Source organism: Perna viridis, chromosome 9, assembly GCF_037379345.1.
Source record: "Perna viridis isolate PV_CMFRI_1.1 ecotype Kerala chromosome 9, ASM3737934v1, whole genome shotgun sequence".
In the NCBI taxonomy this organism is placed as follows: Eukaryota; Metazoa; Mollusca; class Bivalvia; order Mytilida; family Mytilidae; genus Perna; species Perna viridis.
In genome coordinates, this window is record NC_142453.1 from 35,105,502 (window position 1) to 35,132,798 (window position 27,297).

Genomic DNA, 27,297 nt, shown 5'->3' on the forward strand with positions numbered 1-27,297 from the left:
AACATTGGTAATTAACCAAAATATTTCACTGCTATACACAACACATAAGACAGAGACTTTCACAAATACATTAAGATATTTAAACTTGATGTGATCAATGTATATTAAATATCACCTATATCTTAGTTAAAACCCACTTCAAAACAAATTTACACAACATGTAATCAATTATTCTGCCAATTACTAGAATGATCCTACCAGTTCTATTGATCATATCTCAATCAACATGGTATAATGGCTAACAATAACTCATACTACATCTAAAATAATTCATATCTTTTCCATGCTTGATGATGTCTGATAGTTTGTATGGTTTCTTTAACATAGTAATGGTTAATTGAATGTGTAGACAAATATTCTACAGAACAGTACAATTTAACAGTTTTCTGGCAGACATATTGCTGTGTCATTGAATACATATTTAATTATCACTTTCATCCACCCTCAGATTTCTGTCCCCCTTAATGCTAGACAATCAGGCAGTAAATATCATATCAAAGCAGTTTTAATTGAAACATTTTGAAATTAAAAAAAAATATTTTAACACCTTAGGAGACAAAAGCATTTTCTTCTATTCTCAGGAAGTGATTAAAAATGCATATGATTTTTTAACACCAAGTGGGAATTAATTGACTGCCATTCTATATTTTCTGGTTTGCTATGTATAAATTTCAAGGGATAAAATAATTCAATTTCAGCAGAGTTTTCTCCATCTCAATAGAAAAATTCGAATTTAAGCATGCTCTCTTAAGCTCATGTTAAATAAAATAAAACTTAACGAGTGGTGAAATGACTCAACCTATTATTTCCTGAAAAAGAAAATTAATATAGAACACATGCAGTAAGACATGTGACATTTTTTTTTATAAATTTCAGTCTTTGCACAGGTGCCAAACCTTACACTTTATTCTCAGTTACATGTATACATACTTTTTTAAGTACAATTATTATGCAACTTCTTTGTTATTCAAAAAATCAGAAAATCTTTATTCCATTTTACTTTTTACAACAAATGAGCAAAAGATTACAATTTTTCATTGTTACCACTGAAACATTTTAAATTTGCATCTTTAGATATAGCCCCCAAACCTTCAGGCATATAAGCATTTTATTTTTTTCCATTATTTTAACAGCCATTATCACTAAAGACAACACATGACTATGAACATCTGACTAAAATTTTACTCAAATAGTTTACATGTGCAGTAACTTTTAAATACACTTTGTACTTAAGAGCAGAAAATGAGAAAATGTCCTTTACAATGGCAACTCAATCTGTCATTTAAAATTCAATAAAGTTAAAAGCTTTGTGTAAAAGGAGATTATAATCTCAGGTTGTTTAAAGTTTTTCAATATAGTTTGTCTATGACACTTATTTATTCAACATATTTTCTATCCAACTAAAGACAAACAGAGGAGTGCCTGAATACTTCCTGTGGCCTCAATAGATGTTCGAGGTTATATACTACAACAATGTATTTCAGTATCCACCCACCTAACAAGAAAGACTCCATGCTGATCATAACACCTGTATAGATAAGACATTAACTCTCTATAAGTACCTGTAGTGATGAAGGAGTATTTATCACCAAATGGTTGTCAAGGTTTCCTATGAAGAATGCTCACTTAAAGTTCAATTTTGGAAAATCAGTGGAATCCTGAGCTTCTGTCAGGCCTAAAACTTGATTAAAAGTTAAATACTGTAATAACACAAACTCTAAGCCACTATGCCTTTTTGTGTTTAATGTTGTGCTTTTACATAATTATAGTTGCAATATCTCAACAAATATCTGTATCATATAGATCATTTGATTATATTTTCAGGAGAGTGGGGTAAGGACAGAAAAAAATGCATACATGTACCAAAGAGCAAAATTTTTTATCAAATATTAACATGAATATTGTTGTAACTGATATCGAAAATGAAATTTACATGTTCTATTTTTTTAACACAGAATAGCCCTTTCCTCCCCATTGCCTCACATACACTTTTAGATTCGCACAAGTTTCTGACACTTTGGATAAGTTTGAAAGTAAATTGCATTCTAAAGTCAATCAATATTATTACATAGATATATTAAGTGAAAGAATTAATATACAAGTACATATAAATATAATCATTTGCTTAAATGTGATACATGTGGAATGAAGAAAAACAATTACATACTTTAAAGCATGTGCTCACAGTCACAGTACAATCATTTCAATGAAAATAATCAGTGCAGTCCACTGATATAGGGTTTCGTAATTTTTGTACAAAACAAGTGTTAAATCTTAATATGATATATCTCAAGTATTTCTATACTGACTAGTTTTGGACAAAAGTTTGAATCACAAGCAAAGTTAATTTGTGAACCCTTTTTCCCAAGAAAGGCCAACCTTAATACTTAAACCATAAAAATGTTTTCCGTAAATCTGGGATAAGAAGAGAGTTACCATGTTCTAACAGCTGTAACAAAGAACACTATGCAATGTTTTACATTTTTATCATATCTGTAGCAGCCCTATCCCCCAAGACTATCAATTCAATGTTTCTTTTAAGAAGTAAATCAAATTATAAATATCGACACTTATAACATGAAATTGATAAGTAAATAATACTGCTCTATAGCTGACTGCCAATTTTAATCTTCTTAGGCTGTATAAACCAGCCAATTTCTAATCTGTGCAATTTAGTTATTTCCGTAAACAAAATAGCTATTGTCTCTAGTTCGTACCATTATCATGATATTTCACATAATGGTGGGGAGGAATGTACACAAATTAATGACAACATACAACTGCTACCTTTTTTTCACCTGTGGGGTTTATTTACATACATTTATCAATTACATGATAAACTTATACCTTGTCAAAAGCAAGAATTATTGTTTAAAGGGGCGGTAATGCTATGAAAGACATCTCCTATGCCTTATTTACATTTTATGAGAGTTTTATTGATTTAAAAATCAGAAAATTTTATGTAAATATGATTCAATTTCAATGGGAAAAATTAAAACCTCATAAAATTTTGAGAACAATAGCCATATGATAAATAAATATGAACTTAAGTAACTTTTGATATTAGGTGAGATTAAATCAAATTAACTTGGAAGGTTGCAATTTATTTTGATGTATGAGGTTTACAATTTCTTATTTCATTTAAAGTTGACAGAATTCTTAACTACTAAAGTATGGTTCATGCAAAATGATTAAGTGAAATAAGGGTAGAATACACTACCAATAAAAGTAGATATGAAACTATACTTTTTTGATAATCTGCATACTCAAAGAAATTTATCAGTTTGAGATGACCCCTAAAATACACAAATTGCCAATGTTCATGTCTAAACAAATTTTGCCAGTGTAGGCAGCCAGATAAACTTTATCTTCCTTCACATCAAAGACTGCTCAATCAATGCCTGAGTTATGCTGAGATTACAGGGATAAAAACAAATGGCAGCTTTCTAATGTTTTTATCAAGGCAATGTTTACTTACAACATTTTCCTCAAATAAAATATTTCCTATGATGAAGTATTCGATAGATAGCATGATATGTGAAGATGCCTGGGCATATTGACTACATATGGCCAAAGGATATGGATAAAAAACATGGACGTCTATAGTCCAATGTCCTAATTACAGTCATGTGGCACAAGTGATCTCCCAACAAAAAATTCTCAGTAGATAAAAATAACAAAGATTCCAGTTAAACAATCCTTGATTTTCATAATTATAAAAACATTTAAAAGATTCTCGTTTTTTTTCAGTCAAACTTCAGTTGAGAAATTTAACCTCATTTTTTTCTATTTCACTGTGTATTTACATCACATAACACATAAATCTGCACTAGTGGCTAAGGTACTTAAGTTAGTAACCATGGCACTAAAATCTTTTAGCCTATTTTTCTCATTAGGCCATAAACATGTACATAAAAATGATGCAGTATGATTGCCAATAAGACAGTCATCCACCAAATAGTAAGCAATGAGCAATTCAACTATTACAGGTCAATATGGGTCTTCAATGAAGGGAAAGCAAGCTATAAAATGGCCCAAAATAAATGAAGTAAAACTGCTAATCGACCAAATCTACAGAAAAAAACACAGAACGAATAACAATGAACATAAAACACTACCACTATCTGTTATGGTTTCCTCACCGAACCTATTTTTTGGCCCAACCTAACTTATTTGCGCACAAACTGGAAGTAAAAAAAATAATAAAGGTAATATCCAATTAAACAGATGTTTAAAAACAGACCAAAGTACATTTCGAAGTACATTTCAGCAAGTTATTCAGACACATTCCTAACAGGGTAACCCTATTGACCACCTAGTTAGCATGGCACTGGTAACCACGTCAACCAGCATTACAGCGCTAAAACTATAAATAATGTCATATGGACAGCTAGTCTGTTTTTACAGCATTTCCTAATAGACTTATGCAACATAACCTGTAGAATTTTACTCCAACATTAAAGATTTTGTTAAAGTAAATTGAAATCTGAGCTAAAAAATAAAATAAAAAAAATAGTAAAATAAAAATGCAGACCTCAATGTACCAACCCTATTTTTGTTAAGTATGTAGGGTAACTGTTAACAGACATATTATTTTTTTATGGACTAACATATAAGGCATTGAAAAGTAATAAGCTACAAATACATTAATTAAATAAGCATGAAACTGCCCCTCAGAGTCACACACTCAAGTACAATGTACATTAAGTAACTGTGTGTGACAAAATTTGTGTCAATAAATAATTTATCAATTCAAGTATGAACCCCTAAAGTCTAGACACCAATAGTATAGAACATAAATCCAATATGAGAGTCACATAGCTTATTGATGATAAACTTGGAGGAAAGTGAGTGCTATTAAAGAGACAAAGGGATTATTATGCCAAGAGAAGATTACATGTTCAGCAAAGAAGCTCTTAAATTATCTCTCAACAAGTGCATTTTAAGTTACCTGTAATTTGTGTTGGCTTCAATTTACTGTAAATGTCTTAGTGTTGGTAAATATCATCTATTATACTACATCTCACATCAACAAAAGAGGGTGAACACTTAGTCCAACTTCTCATTTTTTTTCCCTTAATTACCACAACCCTTTTGAAGCACGGGCATGTACAACAAATCTGCATGTGGAAGGCAAGGAATGTCTAACTGATAATTTAAAACCCTGTTCACAATGACTTCAATAGGTAACTACATGTAGTTACATGTAACTTGTTAGTCTTTATTGTTATTTATCTAACTGCATTGGCGTCTCCAAATGGAAGGTATTAAAACTGTAGAACCCCCCTTTTTTTGCTTTCAAGTGTATCACATTTCAACTGATATTATGTCTGTGTAAAAAAGGATCTATTCTCTCCTGTTTTAACATATCAAATCTATTGTTAATCTTGTTTATGTACTAATGCCAACAAAGAATTATCAATAAGGAGTTACATTTAAACTTTATTTAGCACCTGATCGGGACTACACACTTGTTGACCCTTGACCTTTCAGGTTGGGAGAATCTCAAGTATGCAGTTTATCTTGCTAAAGATCTTAATCAATTAAATACTGATTTTTTACCAACTTATCTGACTGAGCAAGATTTAAAAAGTTAATCAGGGTAACTGTACAAAATAGAAGGATTGTATCACTCAATTAAACCGATTTCTTTGTTTATTAGCTGATCAGCAGATGAACAATTTATAAATAGATAATGAACAAGGCTACTCAGCTATTTGACTGGATAATTCTGCCAGTAAATTATCTCAGTTGAGTTAATAACATTTATCAAAGGATGTAATAATTAACATGTAAACCTTCCAATGAAAGCTTTTATAGCAGGAGAAATGGAGAATGTGTGTGTTTTTTCATTTTTTTTTTTTTTTTGAGTGAGGCATGTTTATTAAAATGTTCACATTCAACTGTCTTTATCAAAGCTCTGAATTTTTTTGACTGCACAAATGTGTATGCTCAAATGACAAAACTGTCTCACATGCGACTATGAAGAATTTAACACATTCCTGGGTCAAATTTCTTTTGAGTTAACCCATTCCTGAGCCAAGTGTCTCACTTACATGAGACTATGAAGAAGTGAAGTCAAAGAAGTGAACTTATTCTGGAATGAAGATTGATGTCTTGCATGAGCCTATAAAGGAGTTTTTCTGGCTATTTCTGAAGACAAGATGTCCCACATCTTACTTTGAAGGAGTTAACTCATTCTGGACCAAGAATTCCTACACGAGACAATGAAGAAGTGAACTCATTCTAGAGCCATGGTGTCCCACATGAGACAATGAAGGAATTAACTCATTCTGGAGCCAAGATCTCTTACATGAGGCTATCTAGGAGTTAACTCATTCTAGAGCCATGGTGTCCCACATGAGACAATGAAGGAGTTAACTCATTCTAGAGCCATGGTGTCTTACATGAGGCTATCAAGGAATCAACTCATTCTGGAGCCAAGATCTCTTACATGAGGCTATCAAGCAGTTAACTCGTTCTGGAGCAAAGATCTATTACATGAGGCTATGAAGAAGTTATCACATGCTGGAGCCAAGATATCTTAGGTGGTTAACTACTCTAAAGCCAAGATCTCTTATATTAGGTAATCTAGGAGTTACAGGAGCCAGATGCCATTGTCTTATAATAGACTATATTTATTTTGCCAGATATGTAACTTTACTGAAAGCTTAAATTTTGACATGTAAGAAACACCTACATATACATTGTATTAGTATGTCACCACTCATATTATTTTGAAAATTAAATTTTTTTAAGTTTATACATTACTCTTTTCATTTCTAGGTAAGAGGAAATTCATTCATCAGTAATTTTCTCATGAACCAAAATAAAATATTCAAAAAAAATAAAACATAAAATCCTTCCGTCCCTAATTTTTGAAGAACAATTAACTTGAAGTGGTCTAATGGGATCATGTTCAAACTCGACAACAGCTTTACAATGTATTTAGAAGGATGAAATATGTATCTTTAATAGCTGTTGACAATTACATGTATTGCTCTTCCCACCATGGATCCAGAAATGGTAAAAAATGAAGGTCATTGACCAACAAATTTTGCAAATGACCGACGACAATTTTCCAATATCACATTTTAGGTACATATAATTATTCATACATTAATATTCTACATTGCATTTTTTTTTCAGTAGAATCAGGCAACAACTTGTAACCATATCAAGTTAAGATTTATTTAACACTACTCAGTAATACATGTACATGTATCACCCTTACAGGTAATAACCAATAATGACATGTAACAACTTGTTTGTAACACCTTTCAAATCTTCAAGTATACACCTCTGGGAGCACCATATTAACATACATGTAAATGTAATTCTAATGGCAAGCACTCTATAAATAATGATAAAATTACTAACTACTTGTGATCAATGACTATGAAGTAATCTATAAGCCTTGATCATTAACAAATTAAAATACCCAACTTGTACACAGCTTTGTCAAAGACAACTGAACATTCCTGATACATCAATAATAGAGAAAATTCAACAGCAGATGCTCAAGAATAATAGTACAACGATCGTTCAATGCATTGTGACAATCTGATAGAAATCTAGCCAAATATTAACATGTAGAAATCGCTGGAGTACATTTCAGTTATGAGTATTGATTGGTAATAGTCAACTAAATCGGTCTTCTCCCATGAAGCTTTGTAAACACTGATGTCTGATGGAGGAGTATCCTAGATATATTCAGGGAAGTCTTAGTTTACTCGTGACAATTATTGATGTAATACACATGAATGTGTATTACAGTAAAAAAACACACATTGTAATAAAAACAAAATATATTTACAAGTGTACATGATGCATGTATGAAATACAATGTAAAAAAAAAACAGTGCCTGATACTGAAGTTTTCTTAATAATTAGTGGTTTTCAAACCCTTTTAAAAAATGTTACATTCATATTGTTTTCAACAATAAAAGAATTGTACTGAAATAATCCAGAATGTTTGAAAAATTTTGGGAAATTTTGCATAAACAAATTATCAGAAAAAAACTTAATAGAAACCAATTATACAATATTTTTTCTGTTCTTCATGTTCATTTAAAATAACAAAGTTGTTACCCAAATTCATAAGCAGATCAAACAAGTACTTTTTTGTGTTTTCTAGAAGTTTACAGAAAACCTTTAGACACAAAGTTCTATGGACATTTGATCTATGACTGTCACTTGTTTAATTCAATTTTTCACTTTCCCATCTAAACATAATATAAACTCAATTAATTGTAAAATGACTATTGATTTTTATTGAAGATGTCTTCCTACTATTCTAGGAAAGGATAGGTCTGAGCTAGCTTGTGATAAAACAACTTATTACAAAGGTGAAAAGAAAGAAATTGTGTAGGTCAATAGTGTGAAGTTTATGAGGAACTTTCCTTTTTTAACTACAAAAATACATGTACATGTACATACATTTAAGTACAAGTACAATTATAGGAAAAATTACTGTCCTTAATACAGTCCTTACAAAGAAGTCTTTGTTTTCTTATATTTTCAAACACATAATAATTAATGTATATTACTGTATGTGTACATGAATATTTTTCCTCATCCTACTTTGTAATTTCCTATAATTAATGTATATTACTGTATGTGTACATGAATATTTTTCCTAATTCTACTTGGTAATACTTTGTAATTTCCTATGAAGTCTGTTAATAGGTAAGTACAGTCAAGTACAATATGAGCTCTGCTTGTTGAACCAAAATCTGTAATATTCCATATTTTTTTTTGACAGTGCTCAATGTCTTCAATGTACAGTATATAATCTGCCTGTTATATATCTGTTAAATCAATTTTGTATTTCTTCACATTTCTATTTATAATAGCAATCCTTCTGTATAATTATAGGGAAAACTTGTACCAGATATGGAGAATCTATAAAGGTAAATACATCTGGTCTTTGATACAAAATGTATTTATAATCTCTTAAAACAATAAAAACTTTGGAAAAAGTTAAAAACAAAAAGGAGCATTCTTCCTAAAAGACTGTTATTGTACCAAAGTAAATTCCCTAAATTATTGTACATGTATGAAGTGTGGATTGATACAAATTACAGTGACATGTGAATAAAAGTTGCTGACCACAATCTTATGCATTAATAATTATTACACAAAGTCTTCAATGAACAAGTACATGTAAAAGCAAAATCTAAAGAATACACATATCACAAAATTCTCAAATTGATTTTTAATGAACATATGTCAACATGACATGATATGTGAAGTTAGACATTAGGATGGGTATATGAAGCCATGAAACCTATCTAAACTAAACTCCTTTCTGACTTAATGTCTTGTTTGGTTTAGACAAGTGTCTGGTCTACACAAGGATTGGGGGCATTAAGCTATGATAATGGCCAAAAATGTAACAAATCTAAATGTATGTCATTGAAAAATTTCTTACAGTGCTCATTTACCGTGGATGATAGAAAAAAAAATGTTTACTAACCAGGCTGACAGGTATCCTTATGATAACCGCTACTAGGTTAATTCTTTCATTGCCATGCATTTCGGAAAGTAGGAAAAATCACTTTGAATATGAACTAAATTTTTAAAGACCCCATTTTTCACTTTTTTAAGAAGGAGGGGGAACAAATATACTCACAGCCGAAAAAAAAAGCACCATGTCTAAATTACCATAAATTTACTACATGTACATGTGATTATACATTTGTGTAATGAGCCATTCCTAACATGGTAATTCACCAAAAAACAAATCTTAATCAATACACATCTTTTATGTATCATACCACAAGGTACATGTGTATCTTCCTGTAACATGACTGCCCCTTGTACAATAAATTTATCTGTAAACGGAACTCCTTTGTTCATTTCAACATAAAGATCAAGAGAGAATATCTTCTACTGAGGTGTCAATGGATTAATTTTACATGTAAACAACTTGTAACTTGTTTGTCCTTGAGGATGTTATACTGCACAATGGAACACACAACATTTGGCCACTCACAGTAAACTATAGAATTACAAATGACATGTAAATAATATTGTAAAACAATATCGTGCACAATAATTTTTCATAATTTTTAGCTATTGAACTTCCTGCTATCATCAGAAGTCTTTGTATGCCATGTAATGAATATACAATTGATCTGTTCTAAAAATCAATTGTTTGGTACAGTGGAAAATGTCATTAAGTCAAATTTACAGCATCATTCCTGATTTTCACAAGGAAATAAATGTGAATTTGCCATGATTTTCCTCTGTATTGAAAAAGCATTCAGGCTAAGGTCAAATGTCATTTTCACCAAAGGTTACACTAGACCATAAGTTATGAGGATTGAAGGACTTCAAACTCAAAAAAATTTACAATTATGACTTTTTGTCTGCAGATAAATGTACCGTACTACATGTATGTATATGTACAAGTAGAAAAAATTTCCAATATCATTGTAATCCCACATTTTTTAACTCACAGATAAAAAAAATGTATCTAACATTTACATATAACAAAATGTAATCAATGAGAAAAATTACAGAAATTCAAGCAGTTGTAATCAGCAGGCTGGCACCTCTGATGTCAAGAGTAAGCCTAAAAAATTATCATTCTAAAATGTCTCATTTCCTTTCATCAAGATGAATTTAAATTTATAAAATCCATGGCCTCTATAACAGCTAAGTCAACAGTCATCGAAAAGAAGGTCACTAATACTTCAGGTGAAAATTAAATTAACAGGTATAACTTTGACTATGGCCACAAATGCGCTATTTAAACCTAGATGTCACAAGTGTCACTGTGTCTTGGTTTAAAGTCTAGTATTTGAGTGGTATAACAAATGAAGTATCATCACAAACAAAGAACATGTCAACTTATGGAGACTTCTATAAATTTATTCTTGTATAGGAGAAGAAAAATAATCACCTCAATTAAACTGCCTGTTTTATGTATATAGTGTACAGCCAGAAAATAAGTCCACTTTCGACTTTCTGTATAACAAAACAAATATGACTCATCTAAAGTAAGCAAAGAGTTTGTCATACAACTGTTCTTATTAGTATAAAAATGAACACGGCTTCATGTGTATTGAATCTATGTTATACATGTACAATTTAGTCCATGTACATGTGCACATATACTTTAGAGAGGCAAGATTCATTTACATATACAAACTGTAAACATAAAGTTGAATATGTTGAGGTGCTAGGCATACCCCCACTCGTACAGGAAGTTGATACCGGACAGCAACCAAAATCGCTTACAAAGCAATATATGCCCCATCTACATTTTTGTACTTAAAACCACAAACCAAATTAAAAATCAAAGGCTGAAGTCTTCAAAGTCACTAATCGTCAAATATTCTATGCCACTGACGTTGGCTTACTTTCAACATCCCAAATGGCTCGAATGCGATGTGCTCTAAATTCAGGTGACTTCCACTAGAATCTTGGTTCCTTTGATATTATTAATCTTTCATAACCAAGATGACAAATGTTTTCAATCAAATCAACTGGTTTCAAGGGACCAGATTAAACAACTGGCAATTGCTATAAATAGATATTGGGGTCCTTATAATGTATATGACCTATATAGTCAATTAAAATGAGCCCCTGTGTTTGAATCAGAAACTGGGTAATATTATATAAATTAAATTCTAACCGATCATTTTATCTTTAAATGTAAACTTCCCCTTCTTGTACAAGCAAAAAACACACATAGACATGTGCATGATATTTTTTTTACAAGACGTACATTTTGGAGATCTTTGGGTCGCTTATGATATTGACCAGGGAACCAGATTAAACAAATGGCAATGAATATTTATAGATATCATGGCCCTGCTAATGTACATGACCTGTATAGTTTTGTAACGAGCCCCTGTGACTAAATCGGAAATTGGGTAATGTTCAATGCAACACATTTGTACATGTGAACAATTACAATGTACATGTGCAGCAATCAAAATCCAAAACTGCATGAATAGAAATAAATTTAAAGTTTTGCTGAAAAATCTTTTCACAAGAGGTTAAAAACATATGTTTGATAACATCCTAGGTAATGATATTCATGTGGCCACCATTTACATATGCATGTGCAGTGTATTCATAACATATAAATTCTCAATGCAGGATCTAGTACTTTCTAACTGGAGGAACTGCCAAGATGCAACATGTACATTTGTATTTATCGAATGTAAATGCCCCTGAGGGACTATGACTGGATTAATGAAAAAAATGAATTTGAAATTTGAATTTATTTCCCTGAAACATTATAAAAGAATTTTGGCCAAAAGTTGAGATAAAAGCAGGATGTAGACCCAGCATGCCAGTCTTTAATCCATTTTAAATGTTCATTAATGTGTAAACATGTGTGAAGAAATACTATTCAATCCTAGCTGGGTTTCACCACAAATTAAAGCATATAATCTTCTGTCTTATTCCCTTTGACCTTCCTAATTCATAGACAACTTGGTAACAGCAATGTAAACATTTCTTTAACATCCTTGAATTCATCCAAGGTACACATCTATTTAGTAAAATACATGTACTTAAATGCACAAGACTTGTAACTAAACAAACATATCACCATTAAATTCCCTTTAAACATGTAAAAGTTAACCCTACAAGCAAAGTTTCTCTCAGTGCAAGCTATCTGTCATCAAAATATAAAAACATATGTTTTTGCCATACAAACCTTGTATGTTGGGTAACATAAAGATGAAACATAATATTGTGAGAAATTTGAACATCTGAGGGACTACAGCTTTGTGTAAATATTTTTACCAGAACACATCTTGAATGGCATCTGCTCTATCTGATTGCACTCTCATAGAAGAATGTGAAGACGGAACATTTCACATGTGTATCATTCAGACTATGTGCACATGTACATGTGCATGTAAATGAGCATCCCATTCTACTTCAAATGTACAAAAGTTTGTACAATAAATTAAGAAGATATTGCAGTGTTTTTATTATTGCGCAAAATACAAATGACTCTAATATGCATTAAATTATATTTGCATTATGCAATTTTTTAGGTTAATGATGTTTGATGCATTGTACATGCATTTTCAACACCACAATGCGATAGCATTTTTTCCTGTCATTGCAAACTGTACAATAAATGACAGAATCCAGAATTCCTAGTGCATGTATATGAACTTGTATACAATACACTGTACTTGTATTTGTTTTACACAAAAACATTTCACATTTTTCTATTTAGAGAAGGCAAACATTGTACATTTCTTTATCAGTGTACACGTACATGTTGTTATCAAATAAACTGAATTGTACACTTGTAAAATCTAGGGAATTAAGTTAGGAAAACATGTACATTGTATACATGTGTGTATAAACACCTGATTTCATCGCATGTACAATGTACATGTACATTTAAAGAGTGCAAATACAGTAATCAAAAATATGATTTCAAAAATGTCAAAGTGTTCAAATTTACTTCCAACAGTGAAGGGTCCTGGACTTTCCTAATTTACTTCCAACAGTGGCAGGTCCTGAACTTTCCTAATCTACTTCCAACAGTGGCAGATCCTAGACTTTCCTAATCTACTTCCAACAGAGGAAGGTCCTGGACTTTCCTAATTTTCAAATCAATGATCTACTTGAGGAAAATCAAAGGTCTTAAAGTTTTGATAGAGTTAAACCAAGGTACAATGTAACTGAATAATAAAAGATCTTAGGTATAAAAATTAAGTGGTCTAAGACCTGAGAAGACCAATAATTCAAACCCCTAATTTTTGCTCAATCTGCTGGAATACCTGCATCCCTTCTACAATGTAAATCCAAGATCTGCCCCTTGTATTAGTATTTTGAAGCATCTGGATACAAAATACATTGTGCAATTTTGTGTTGTGTTCAACTCGTGATTGGATAAAACCATTCACACAAATAACCGAAGCAGCAATATGCAAATAAGGATGATACATAGAAAATCTATCCGCAAATGATGAAAATATTTGAATGAACAAGATGCAGATGATCACAAAGGAAATCCATCCACTAATGAGAATGACATTGAGACTAATATAGCACTGTCAAACAATATGACCTGAATGTCATGACAAAGATGGTTCAATCACCCCAGTGGCCAGTATGTACATTTGACTGACGCCAAGACAAAAATATATTTTACCTAGTAACTACCAAATGATTTCCAAAAAAACTAAGAAGAAATATAGTTTGATGCAAAGATCAATATATAACCCATAATATATATAATCAAAATCGTACAAAAATGTTATATGCTTCCGTAACAATCTATAATTATTTAGACAGTCAGTAGATCTGTTGGAGGGACTTAGCTAACACCTCATCCTCCAACAGAATCTACTGACTGTATAAATAACCATTAATGGTCACCTGGGAGCTTATATATGTACATGTAACTTATAATGTTGAATGCACATTTGCAGACACACCTGAAATATACATGTACAATGTAAATGTGTATATAAGATCGAACTTGCACAAGTATTACATGTATTGTCTTTATACATGGAAAATAAGATTTAACACTAATACATTTTAAAAATAACTGAAGCAATTAATACATGAACAGTTCAAAAGTAAAAAAAATTTAAAATTTACCTAAGACTCATCCAAATTCTTAAGCAAATTAAACCAAATTCTATGCCCCAAGAGGAAACCATTTCAATCATTTCAATTGAAGAAAAATCTGTAACAATTTCATCTGAATCATTCTGAAAACTTTGAATGACAAAGTTGACTCAAGTTCACAAAGAGAAATCAAACAAAAGATTGAATTTAAAAAGCACACATTTAAATTCCTAAGTATGAAAATGAAATGTTATGTTGACTCATAACATACAAGCTCCATATGAAAACACCTGTGAAAAACAATTTTATACCTTTAAAAAAAAATATTGAATTTTTTTTAGGCCAGATATTATACATTTTTCACACATAGATTAATTTCGTGAAATTGCCAAAATTAAAACATCCATGACATTTGATACATTTGTACAATAAATGTACACATGCATGTACATATATATGTACTTTTGGATGAAATCTATGGGAAGAAATTCAAATGTACAATGTACATGTATGATCCATGGTATTAGATTATTCACTACTACATGTAAATACATGTCTACATCTACATTTACAATGTATACATGTACCCTAATTGCTCGTCCTTTACATTTTTCTTTAATACTTGTAGCAGATTAACTTAATGTATATAATTGTGACAATGTACATAATTATATTATATATTAAAATACAATAGTACATATAGTGGTGTAAAATGAAACTACAAGGCACATGTACATACCTTTTGTACATGTTATCATGTAACTAGTGAATGTTAAAATGGAATACATGTATATACATGTATGAAGTTAGAGTAAAATTTAATGTACATGTACAAATGTGCAATATAAAATGTACAATGCACATGTATATGTATTTGTAACTATTTTGAGACTCCTACATGTAATAAAGTACAGATGAGAGTTGCAGTCCTTGTTCAATATCTAAGTTACATATAGTACAAGGTATATATCTATGTCTTACAGATCTACAAATGTACATGTAAATACATGTATACAGCCATTCTACAATTGTACAATAAAAACCAAATTATTCTTGAATTGAGACATTTTTTTTCTTGTTTAGGGAACTTTTTAGAATACCCATGTTATGTAAACAGCATGAAAAGTGACAAGGAAAAAATTCATAAGGTTTCTGGTTTAAACAGAGTTTCTCTGTGGTTCAGTTTAGACAGGTTTTACTGTATATCATAATCATAAACATGCATTGTATGTACATTGTACATATATGTATTGATGCCCTATGCCTAATTGAAGCTTAAAGTGAATTATGCAATTAAGAAGCTGAACAAAGCCTAAGATAACCAGTTACCGTAAAGTATTTGATAATGTACATGTACAAAAGTCCATCCCACTTTTACTGGCATTTGAATAACAAAACAATGAAAAATTTCTATTGTGACAGATATTTGTCCTCAAAGTTACACTACACATGTACATATGCATATGGTAAAAACATTTATCATGTATGTTAATCAATATGTACACTATGTGATATAACTTTATATACATGTACAAATGTACATGTTGATCTTCATATGCTTGTTAAGAATAAGCTGCATTTAAAATGAAAAACATGTAAATGTACATGTACTTGATTTCGTTTATTTGTTTAATTTTCTTCTATTTTTTTCTAATCTGACAAGTCAGTGCAAGAAAATTTATTTAAAAAAATAGGAATAATGTACATGTATGTACAGTGTACATGTATCAAATGGGGAATGAAATTTAATACTGACAGACATTACAGAAAGTATATTGCATAGGACAGGTTGTGCAGTATGGTCAGATATTATCTTGTAAAGAAATTTACATGTACATGAAGATCTAGTTCAAACTTGCATGGACATTAACATACATGTACATGTGCATGCATTTACTTCATCAGAAAAGCTTAATAAATAAAATTTAAAGATAGTTGAAGAAATTGTCCTTATCTTAACTCCCTGCCTACATTAAAATTGAAGTATAAACATGATACAGCTGTAAATACTTATTCATTGTAAACCACCACCATCAGCATGAATTTTAATTTTCCACTCTACATGTACAATGTACATGGAGAATTTGGAGTTGAGTGGAGTCACCATGTCTCCACTCTACAAGGTAGAAATATGACTGAATTATTTCAATCTTTCTTACATAACAAGACGCATGAAATTATTCTGACATTTGAATAATGTTGCAGTCTTTAGTAGAAAGCAGAGTGAAATAAAATAAAACTCAAAGAAAATTATCTTAGATATAATATATCATGGGTGAGATACACTTGTATGTGTGAGTCACTGTGGAGCAACTACATGTACATGTACTCCACCATGTGGTCCTGGAGACATTAAAATTCATGGTGTTGGTAAGTTACATGAAAATACATGGATGGACATTTGTTCCTTTTAACAATTCAGGTATTTTTGTAATTACACATGTGCCAAAAACAATTAAATACATTTTGTACATGTACAAAGATCCAGCTCTGAAACTGGCTTCTTAAAAAAAAATCAACATGTACATACATTTTGTATACCTGCTCAATTGTACTATCAAGGAAAATTTTCCTACTGTTTTGGGTCTAGGTACCATGCAATTGGGATAAAGAGTGTGAAAATCTTAACTTTTGGGAAATAACCTATTCAAATGAGTTCAAGGATTTCTATATGGTATTTTAAAAATAATTTCTTACTGGGGACCATTACAGTTTCCATTGTATAGATGTCCATGACAAATTTGATACAGTAGAATGGAGAGGTTTTAAACATGTTCAATTTACAACTCTCTGTTTTAATCTTGTATAAATCTTTAGACAACATTTCAAGACACAACTGAGAATTTCACTGCTGAAATTTGGGAAATTTGTAGCATTTTTCTCTTTGGGAACAACAAGAAGTTGGAAAATCACTGTTATAAGATATCTTTTATATAACACTGAACACTTGTGTGTATATGATGCCAAATCCTGTCTTAACAGATCATACAGGACAAATAACCCTGGTTTTTAAAGGTGCCTGTCCAGAAGGATCATTACATGTACATGTACTAGCAGGTTAGACTGAAATGAACATTTTCATGAGAAAAAAACTTTTGAAAAACAGACTTCACAACCCATCTTGCAAGTACATTGTACATTTGTACAAGTAAATGTTCAAGTGTATGTACAGTGTATTGTACATGTATGCATGTAAAAATTGTTTTGACAACACATAAAATCAAAAGAAAAAATCAGGAGGTTAGTTCTGCTTCTTCTAATTTTCTGTTTTAATCAACAACAAAAATGTGCATATATGGTATTTGTACATGTAAAAATGTTACATCTGTACATGTGCCTGCCTGTCCAGTACATGTTCTATGCATTTGTACATTTTTTGTATCACATGAACAACATTCATGTACATGTACTTGTACAATGGTATTGTTGTTATTATGAACTTGTGGATTGTTATGGTGTATCCACCTGCACCATGTCATGAAAACTGATTTGTTCAATGTGTCATAACTTTTCCTTTCCTCTTTCGTCTACCATGGACTTGACTTTTATGAGCAACTTGGTGGGTGTTTCAAAAAAAAAGGACACTTACCCTACTGGTGCACCTGGTCCATGCTCCTAGTTTTTAGTGGAGTCTATGTTACCCATTTACTTTTGTTACTTTGCATGTATTAATTTTGACTTTTTTTATGTTCTTTGCTATTTGTGTCTGTTTTCCATGTCTGGTCTTTGTCCCTGGATTACATTCTTTTGATTTCCAGTAGAATCTTGGTTTCCTTGATTACTCTTTGTACAAGTAAAGATATGGTGAAATACAATGCACATGTATGTTCACTTGTTTCTGGGCCTACTTGTGTACCATATATATTCAAACCCAAGATGATTTACCATGAAAAATAGTCTTTCTTTTACATTTTTTAATCAAGGCCCTCATGGATAATCCTTTTATTCAACATGCAATACACTATTTATATACATGTATGAAGTTTTATTATCCAGATGAAATAAGGATCAACTTCTCTTCCCGAAAAATTATATGTACTTGTGTATACACTATGTCCATGTAGACTTCTAAACCTTGTTTAGGAAACTAAGACATTAAAGGTACATTGCCTTGATACTGAAGGAATTTCTGTATATTTCAATTACCTGTGCATATAAAATCAAACTGAAAAGGCCAATCATTATAATTAATGACTGATTAACACATAATTCACCACATAATTGGATTATATGCTACCTGAGGGTTGATCATAAGTAACAAATTACAATGGACTGTCGGAATTAACAAATGGTGAAATTGCAGGTGCCCGTCAATCTAAATGTCAATTTCAAGTAATGCATTTTGATACAATGTAATAATTTTAATGATGTTGTCAACATAAACAAAACAAAAGATCAAAAGGAGTGGGGATTGTGACGATGACATAATCAAAGTGTGTGATGATAGTAGGTATGGAATAGCTAGAATATACAAAAATAACGAATTTTCTAAATGGATACTTAAAGAAGAATGTAACAGACCATGCATGAATGATCAATAAATGAATAACTGCTCACCTCCAAATCTTCGTAGGTTTTAAAGCTCATGATTGCAAATCCATCAATAATATCTTCCTCGGCCAGATTGCTATTGTTTTTCTTTTTCCGAGGTTTAGAGCGGGGTTTGTTCTTAGTGGATGGGGGGTCGTCATCTCCGCTCCCGTAATCAGGTACTTGATTTACTTGGGCACGTTCGCGGCGTTTAGTGTATCGCTGCTTCTTATTTGTTTCGTTTTCCATTGAAATATTTATTCCAAGGTAGCCATTTTCATAAATATTTAACACTAGACCACATCCTTGTGTATAAGGCAATCGATTTTTGTTGAAGTGTGTTTAATCCATTGTGAACGTTATGTAAAATCCAAAGAAATATCGGAGGTGATATCCTGTGTTTGAAATGGCGGAGGAAACAATATGGCCGAACTACTCAATAGATCGAGGCATATGTTCTTCCGCCAACAATAAATCTACTGTACGGCGCAAAATTGGAAAGTTTTTGAAGGATAATTAAATGGACATTCATGAAGAATTATAACTTTACAAATTATAACGATGGGCTATTAATTCCAAGGATAAAACATAATGTTACACTTAATCTGCTATAAAATATTTCAAATTAAAAATATCATTTATTTATCGTCTTTCGATTTTTGTTGAAAATTTATTCTTGTTGTCTGTGTCTGAAGTGGACCTTGACTTCTGCATTTCAGATATTTTCAGTATGAACTTTTAATAATTCTCTAACTTCAGTAACTATATTATCTGCATGATATCCGCAAAAACAATTAAATTATGCACGCTGAACTTTAATACACGAAGCAATCAAACAATATCTATATTATCTTTATCTTTCAGCTAATTAGCAATATATCTGCTTAGTATTTTACTATTTCTATCTCCCGTGCCGACAAACCTAACGTCTTTATATTACATCCAGAATAAACTCCCTGTACTTTCCATAAGTAAATATCCCCGATGTATACACCCATCACTTCTCATTTCCTTACATTTACATATGAACATCGGAAGATATCATTTATTTTTCGAACAAAGAAAAGCTGATCTTCAGGATTAAAGGACAGATAGAAATGAGTTGTAAGTTTATTTCTATTGTCGAAATTTGTTCATTTTTTAATTTTCGCGTACGATAGATTGTTTTTGCAAAATATGTAAATTTGTAATTCATTCTTAAATTGAATACTAAACGGATTTTTTTCTAATGTCGTTAAAGGAAAATGGTAGTCTAGCCGTTTAACAGTTTAAAGTTTGAAATCATAATGTCAACTACTAAATAGACTAGTTTTGTATATAATAAATACAACCATTAAGTAATTGCTCAGACAGACCAAATCATTTGTAACATAAAAATTAACACACGAACTGGCAATGAAATTGGAATGTCTAGAACTTTTTAACTGCAACTTTCAACAGGAAATACTGACCTTTCTGATTGAAAAAAAACCAATTCCTATATTTGGCAAAACTATTCAAAAAGGCATCATCTGCTTAGTGTACAAAAAATTAACAACTGAAGGTAGTAAAACTGAAATTTACGACACAACTCAGTGGCGGATCCAGAGTGTTAGGAAAAGGGAGGGGGCAAAAAATAATTTCTTGACAGGATCATCGGTGAGGTTGCTAGGGGGTTTGGGGCATCCCCAAGAAAATTTTGAAATATTGAACCTCAAATCCTTCATTCTGAGGGTATCTTGAACAATTTTTCAACAATTTTTAAAAATTGCAATTTTCTAAGGGGGACCCTGGATCCGCCAATGCAACTCTTCGTTGATTATACCTACCCATATAACGCTAGAGAACCGGAAACGGGACTAGCCTTTTCCGTGTGCAATTCTTTGTCCTTTAATTTTTTTTCAAAGTTCGCACTATGTAACCCCTATCTCTTTCATTCCTGCCTCAACGGTCCGCCTACAGTATTTCTTTGGTCGACATTGCTTTCATTGGCCTTTTAGTGTCATTTAAAATAATTATTAGATCTGGCTACATACAAGGACTTGCTCAGTTCCACTTCTAATATGGAGTCAGACTAATCTTAAGTATACCTCGAAGTTACTTATACTAGTCACACTGAATACTGACAGTGGGGGCAAGTTTTTGTGATCTATGAATCCAAATGCTACCAGATCTGTTAACTTTTTCGTTGTTTTCGTCGTATTTTTACGAATGTTGACAGAAAACACTCTATGGATTGTGAATCTCTTCATAGTACAAATAGAACTATGTAAAAATAACACCAAGTACAGGATTATACATATCATATATAAATTTTCATGAAATACGGTCAAATAAAATACGTATATTATCATATGGTATAGATTTACAGAAACAGTTAGATATTTTGAATGATATTGTTATATGTGAAAATTACTGGTAATTGTTGACAAAAGCAAGATATTTATCTTTTCTAGAGGTAGAATTTGTAACAGACTATCATTTATATATGAGGATAAAAGTATAGACATTGTTAATGATTTTGTGTATTGTAGTATTCGCTAGACTAAGGCAGAATGCAGAAAAAGCTATCAGAGCTATGTACGATGAATCTATCTATCTAATCACAGTTCGACTTGTTTGATGAAATTATCCAGCCGATTCTTTTATATTGGTCTGAAGTTAGGGACAATTTCTACCTCAGGAAAAGATAAATATCTTGCTTTTGTCAACAACACTATTATTGAACGTGTCCACTTAAAATTTTGCTTAATTCTTTTGAATTCAAAGAAATCTACCGCAGACTTTATGATTTATGGTAATTTAGGGAGACACTATTTGGACGCGTATAAAATTGAGAGTGACAAAACATTCCAATTCACTTTAATCACTGGCAAGCAAGACAAGATACCTCCAATTCTGTACAACTTTGCTTTAATGAAATACACTGGTAACATTACGTGGTTACACTTGGTCAAAAAGTTCTTAATGAACATGGTTATTCATATGTATTTCTTACCCAGAATATTAATAGTGTTGAATGGATATACAATTCAGCCAAACAGAAACTCATCCACCAATTTCAACAGAATTGGCATTCTAATGTGCAAACTTCTCCAAAATCTCTAAATTACAAAACAATGAACTAGAACATTATTTCAATGTTTCGATAGAAATGTAAACACTTTAATTAGATTTAGGACCATGAATCACAAACTTCCCATCGAGACTAGAAGATGGCTGAACAGACCCACGGAAGATTGAAAGTATCTTTTATGTGCAGATAAAGATGAATATCACTATTTATTTACATTTGCGGCTTTTGCAGATGAAAGAAATTTATTTATGGTACCAAGTTTAGAAATAGACCAAATATCATGAAATTTTGTAATTCAGTGAACAGTAAACACCTCCCCGGTATCAATAATTTGTGAAAATTTATTCGTATTATTATTAACAATTAATTAGACTCTCAGTGATAGCATTGAATTTTTCTAGTGCACCTCCTAATAACGTTACTTCTTGTACATATGTTTTTCATCATTCTCAGTATTCTTAATTATGCATTTGTTGTTCATCTCTGTACCAAAGATGTTGGTGTTAAGAGAATAAAAGGAAAAAAAGGTTTTAAAAAATAGCATAGACTGATCTGTGATACCCAAGAAGTAGTCTGAATCCTCTCAAGGAAAGTCGGCTGTTCTATTTTTATTTTTAAATGATCTACTGAAAACAAATCAGTCTGCAAAAATCTACCTAAGAAAATGTCCATGAAACACTAGTAACACTACGTAATTAAAACAGAGTCCAATGTGAACGCGAAGAGAACGAGAAACTGGATATTCATATTCCATGACAAAAAAACTAAAGCAAGGAAACGGATAAAACACAAATACAAACAGAAATTAAATAACAGATCAACCAATACTCCTCAAAAACTTGGATTATCGACCATTAAAGAATAGATCAATCCATGCTCCTCAAAAACTTGGATTATCGACCATTAAAGAATGGATCAACCTATACTCCTAAAAACTTGGATTATTTACAGAACATTTTCCAAGAAATATTAAGTTTTTTTATGAATAGAATGATCTATTTTGGCATGCGGTTATGTGTTTTAGAAGCTTCCTATTTCACAAATGACAACAAAATAGTTCTATAGATGTTTGTAGGATGACAATGTTACAACTATCAGCTATACGTAATTTGGCCATATCACATACATGTTTTATAAATTAGGTTATTAGCATCATATATAATACATATAAAGACAAATGAAGGTATTAAAAAAGAGCAATTTTGAGACAAAACTGCGTAAAAAAATCAAATTTGGTATATTCAAAGTAAGATATGCTTTCAAGAAAACCATCTCGATTATTTTCGGGATCTAATTTTCACCATACAGATGTTGAGGAGTGTGAACGTTTGAATTTTTTTGCAAAAACATCGGATTACATTCTACCTTTTTACAAAATTGCCGAACCACGTCTTGATGTGAAAAAAACTACAATAGTTGCGAGGCTTTCCATCGACACGTAAGCCTAATGTTTTACCGACACAGCCCGGAAATCCATGACTTCATTTAGTAAGTGCCGCCAATAACCCTTTGTGTTCGACAACTGAGGGGAAGAGAAAGCTCACACAGATGCGTGACGTGCGAAGAAATATATAGACGATGAACTCACAATGTTCTCTTTAAAAACAACAAATAATCTGCCGTTCAGAATCTTACTTACACCTCTTCGTTGATGAGCAGGGAACAACATATTAATTGCTTGCATATTTTAATGCATTTAAATGAATTTACATAAATTTAACTTTACTTCACTGACATTTTCTTCTGCACGATTATAGAAAATCCACTATTTTAATGTATCGCAGTAAAGTTCCCTACTTTAATAAACACGCCCAATTTATATGCACCAGGGGAGAATTCAGGATTTCCGAATTGGTGTTGGGGGCGTAAATATAACTAAATGCGTAACGAGGCAATGTTTGGAGGGGGGAATTGTGGGAAATTAAGATTTCATGAAAACAAATTACCAATTTTGAGGGGGCGTACGCCTAACACGCCTGCCCTCGGATCCGCAGCTATGCACATGATCCTCACATACAAAATATTACCGGTAAATTGTCGGACGATCAAGGATGTCAATTAACATTCGAGGATTACCCATTCCGGTAACAACTTGAATACTGCCACATTTACTTCAATGCCAGTTGACTTCTGTCAGAGTTCCAATATGTTTAAGAGATGCACTCAAAAAATGGATAACAGGAAACCTACAGTTTTACTACCAAATGTTTACTGGAAGGAAGAATAATTTACCGTAAATTCCGAAACATTACATTACGATACTGGAATGAGGTAAGCACAAAATATTTGAAATATCAAATAAAGTTACTGTTTAAGTAAACCATATAAATGGTGATATATAAGCTGTGTGGATTTTGGGGAATTATCCAAAAGGTCTGTTGGGAAGTATAAGAAGTCAACACATGTGATGATCTTCAAAATACCACAATACACATGTTGTTTTTTTTACGATTGAGTATTATATCATATCATGTATGGTTGTTAAAGTGTCGTTTTATACCAGATTGGAGCAAACTCACCAAACTATTCTATCACTTTATGAATCTGTAACATCAGTACGTACTAGAATGAGAGAGTTGGTCATTATAATGTCACTAAGGTGATTTTCTTCTGCCAAAGTACAAGATAAATATCCACAACCCAAACGCTAAAATCCTGAATAAACTTCAAAAAGATATAAGAATCTAATGAATGTTATATTGGATAAATAGACAATTGTTACTACTTTCAAAGTCAGTTCTAATCCCTTTGCTTGGTTATAAGATCTGCACTAGTTAAAAAAAACGATCTTATAGATAGATAGATAGATAGATTATTTAGAACTACCCCTTTACAACGGGGGTTTCATAATACTACCAGGGTATAAGTCCGGTGGCGCGTAAACAAAGGGTAAAACCGGACTATGTACATGTAGTAAACATTTTAAATCCCGTTGCTTTCATCGTTAAACAGTTCAGTACAAATAAAAATGAATTGAACGGAGACATACATTAAAATCAACACCTAAAATCATTTTAAAAACACATTCCTGAGATCGAAACGATCCTTTAAAAACATTTTCCCTATACAAGCGTAGAAATGGCCGACATCTCTACTACTAAAAAGACAGCTGATGTCTCCATTAAGGAACTCCATCTTAGCTTCTGGCAACCGATCTGCAAAAGGGGGTATACAACATTGGATTGAGATAAAATTGCAAATTTCAGGCGTATATCATATTAGAAAAAGACATGTTCAAGGTCCTCGCACACCCAGCGTTACAAAAGTCGTATAAATCGTATATTCATTCTGTATAGATATATTTTCAGTGGACTAGCTTAGAGGCTCGGAAGTGTGTGATTATCTACCTGTTCCGACAGAACTGCCTGCAAAAATCCAAACTACACTTGTCACGCTTGTGGCAAATCAATTAACATTTAGATCTTAATTTTATTAGATTGTAGGTTGCCCTTTTTGTACACAACCATAACTCTTGTGGATTTCGGACATTATCAAACTGCAGTTAAACTACGTACTTGCTGTAGAAGTTACGTTTATTGGAAGTCTTATCCCGTTAAACAATCTAAACCATTCTGTTAAGTTATGAGCATACCGCGTAATTTAGTCATTTTATTTCTGTTTACATCTTAGAAGTACATGTATTCATTTTTCAGTCATTTTCTTTTCACATATAAATGTAAACCATGCATATGATAATAACATTTACTTTGCATGATATAAGTTTTAAAGTTAAACTTTAACAAGTACTATCTTTAAAAAAAAGATAACCGACGCAGTAAAATTTGTACTTTTTACTTATAATTTTCTACATCTCATTCAGGAAATAACACATGGCACGCAATTTCAATTTTCGATACAGTTTTTTTTCGAACGCAACTAAATTATCAGTATTTGGACAATCATAAAACCGAATTGCGATCAGGTGACTTGTGTTTCCATGGGAGGACGTCTGTAAGGTCAAAGGGTAAAAATCGAAACTATACCGACTGCGTCGAAAAAAAACATAAATAAATACACTGTGTTATATCAATTTGTATATCAAAAAGCATCGTCTCGAATAATAATGTATTATAATTTCTCTGCTATAGGTTGATATTCATCTCAAAATGATAAGCTTATGCATCAGAAACAAGTAAGTACATGTAATTGCCAATGATGATTTACAGCGAGTAAGATAGCTAACTTCAGGAAATATAGTTGGTTTTCCCGTGATTAAATGACAATCTTCTGATAAACTTTAGTAAGTGGGCTGAGATTACATCGTGCACCCTCCGACTCTTCAACTCCAAAATAATCTACAGGTAACCTAATACATTTGTACATGTACATGTACCCCCAATTGTCTACATATATACTGAAGCATATATACAATTTTTGCCACTTTTTATCAATTTAGATCGAAGATCAGAGTTGATATTAAAGTTGCTAGAGCCTTTAAATTTGTAAAGCCAGATAGCATCTGCAATTATCTTACACTACCGCTGGAAAGTAGTCCCATTGGTATACCTCATTCAGGTTCGAATGCAGATAGTTCGGTCACCTTTATAGGTATTTCTAATATATCAAATTCAAATCTTTGTTATTTACGCCAATAAACAAACCCAACTAAACAACATTTACTGCGAACTGAATATACTATTAATTTGGTTTATGTTAACAATGATCAGATTAAAAATAGTTTACCTCTAACCTCCTATCAGTATCTGTTCATTTCTATACAATTACCCTCATATGCTGTCGTTCGGTCTCGATATATTAAAGTTGCCTTTTTATTTTAAGATGCATAATAAACCATTTGATGTTAAGCTAGAAATGAAACCCTACGATATTATAAATAGTCATATATCATAGAGTTGAAATATAAAGAGGAATGCTGAGTACCAATTGGAGTAAAGGGGAGGTGGTTCCGTTCAAGAAAACGTGTATAAAGAAAAGGGTTTAGGGTTCATATTTTGGCCATTTTTTACAACAGGGTAGCATAACCCCCGAAATCATATTGACGTATCAGCAATTGTATCGTGCATTTTTATTACGGTTACCGCCTCGTGACATCGGAAGCCCGAGATGACAAATAAAAATGAAACTTTGCATAGACGATGTCATAGGAATTTCGATAATGGATATCTTGGGAATTGTGTCATAACTTG

At 31.7% G+C, this 27,297-nt stretch overlaps 1 protein-coding gene across 1 annotated transcript in view; it reads right to left on the minus strand.

Moving 5' to 3' along the window:
- Nucleotides 1-19,527, minus strand: part of LOC148607971 (uncharacterized) — a 103,752-nt gene extending 84,225 nt beyond the window's left edge. The window contains exon 1 of the mRNA XM_088545818.1: nucleotides 19,123-19,527. Coding sequence (XP_088401944.1) covers nucleotides 19,123-19,344 — 222 coding nt within the window. The 5' untranslated portion in view covers nucleotides 19,345-19,527. The remainder of the gene's footprint in view (nucleotides 1-19,122) is intronic.
- Nucleotides 19,528-27,297: the final 7,770 nt, after the last annotated feature.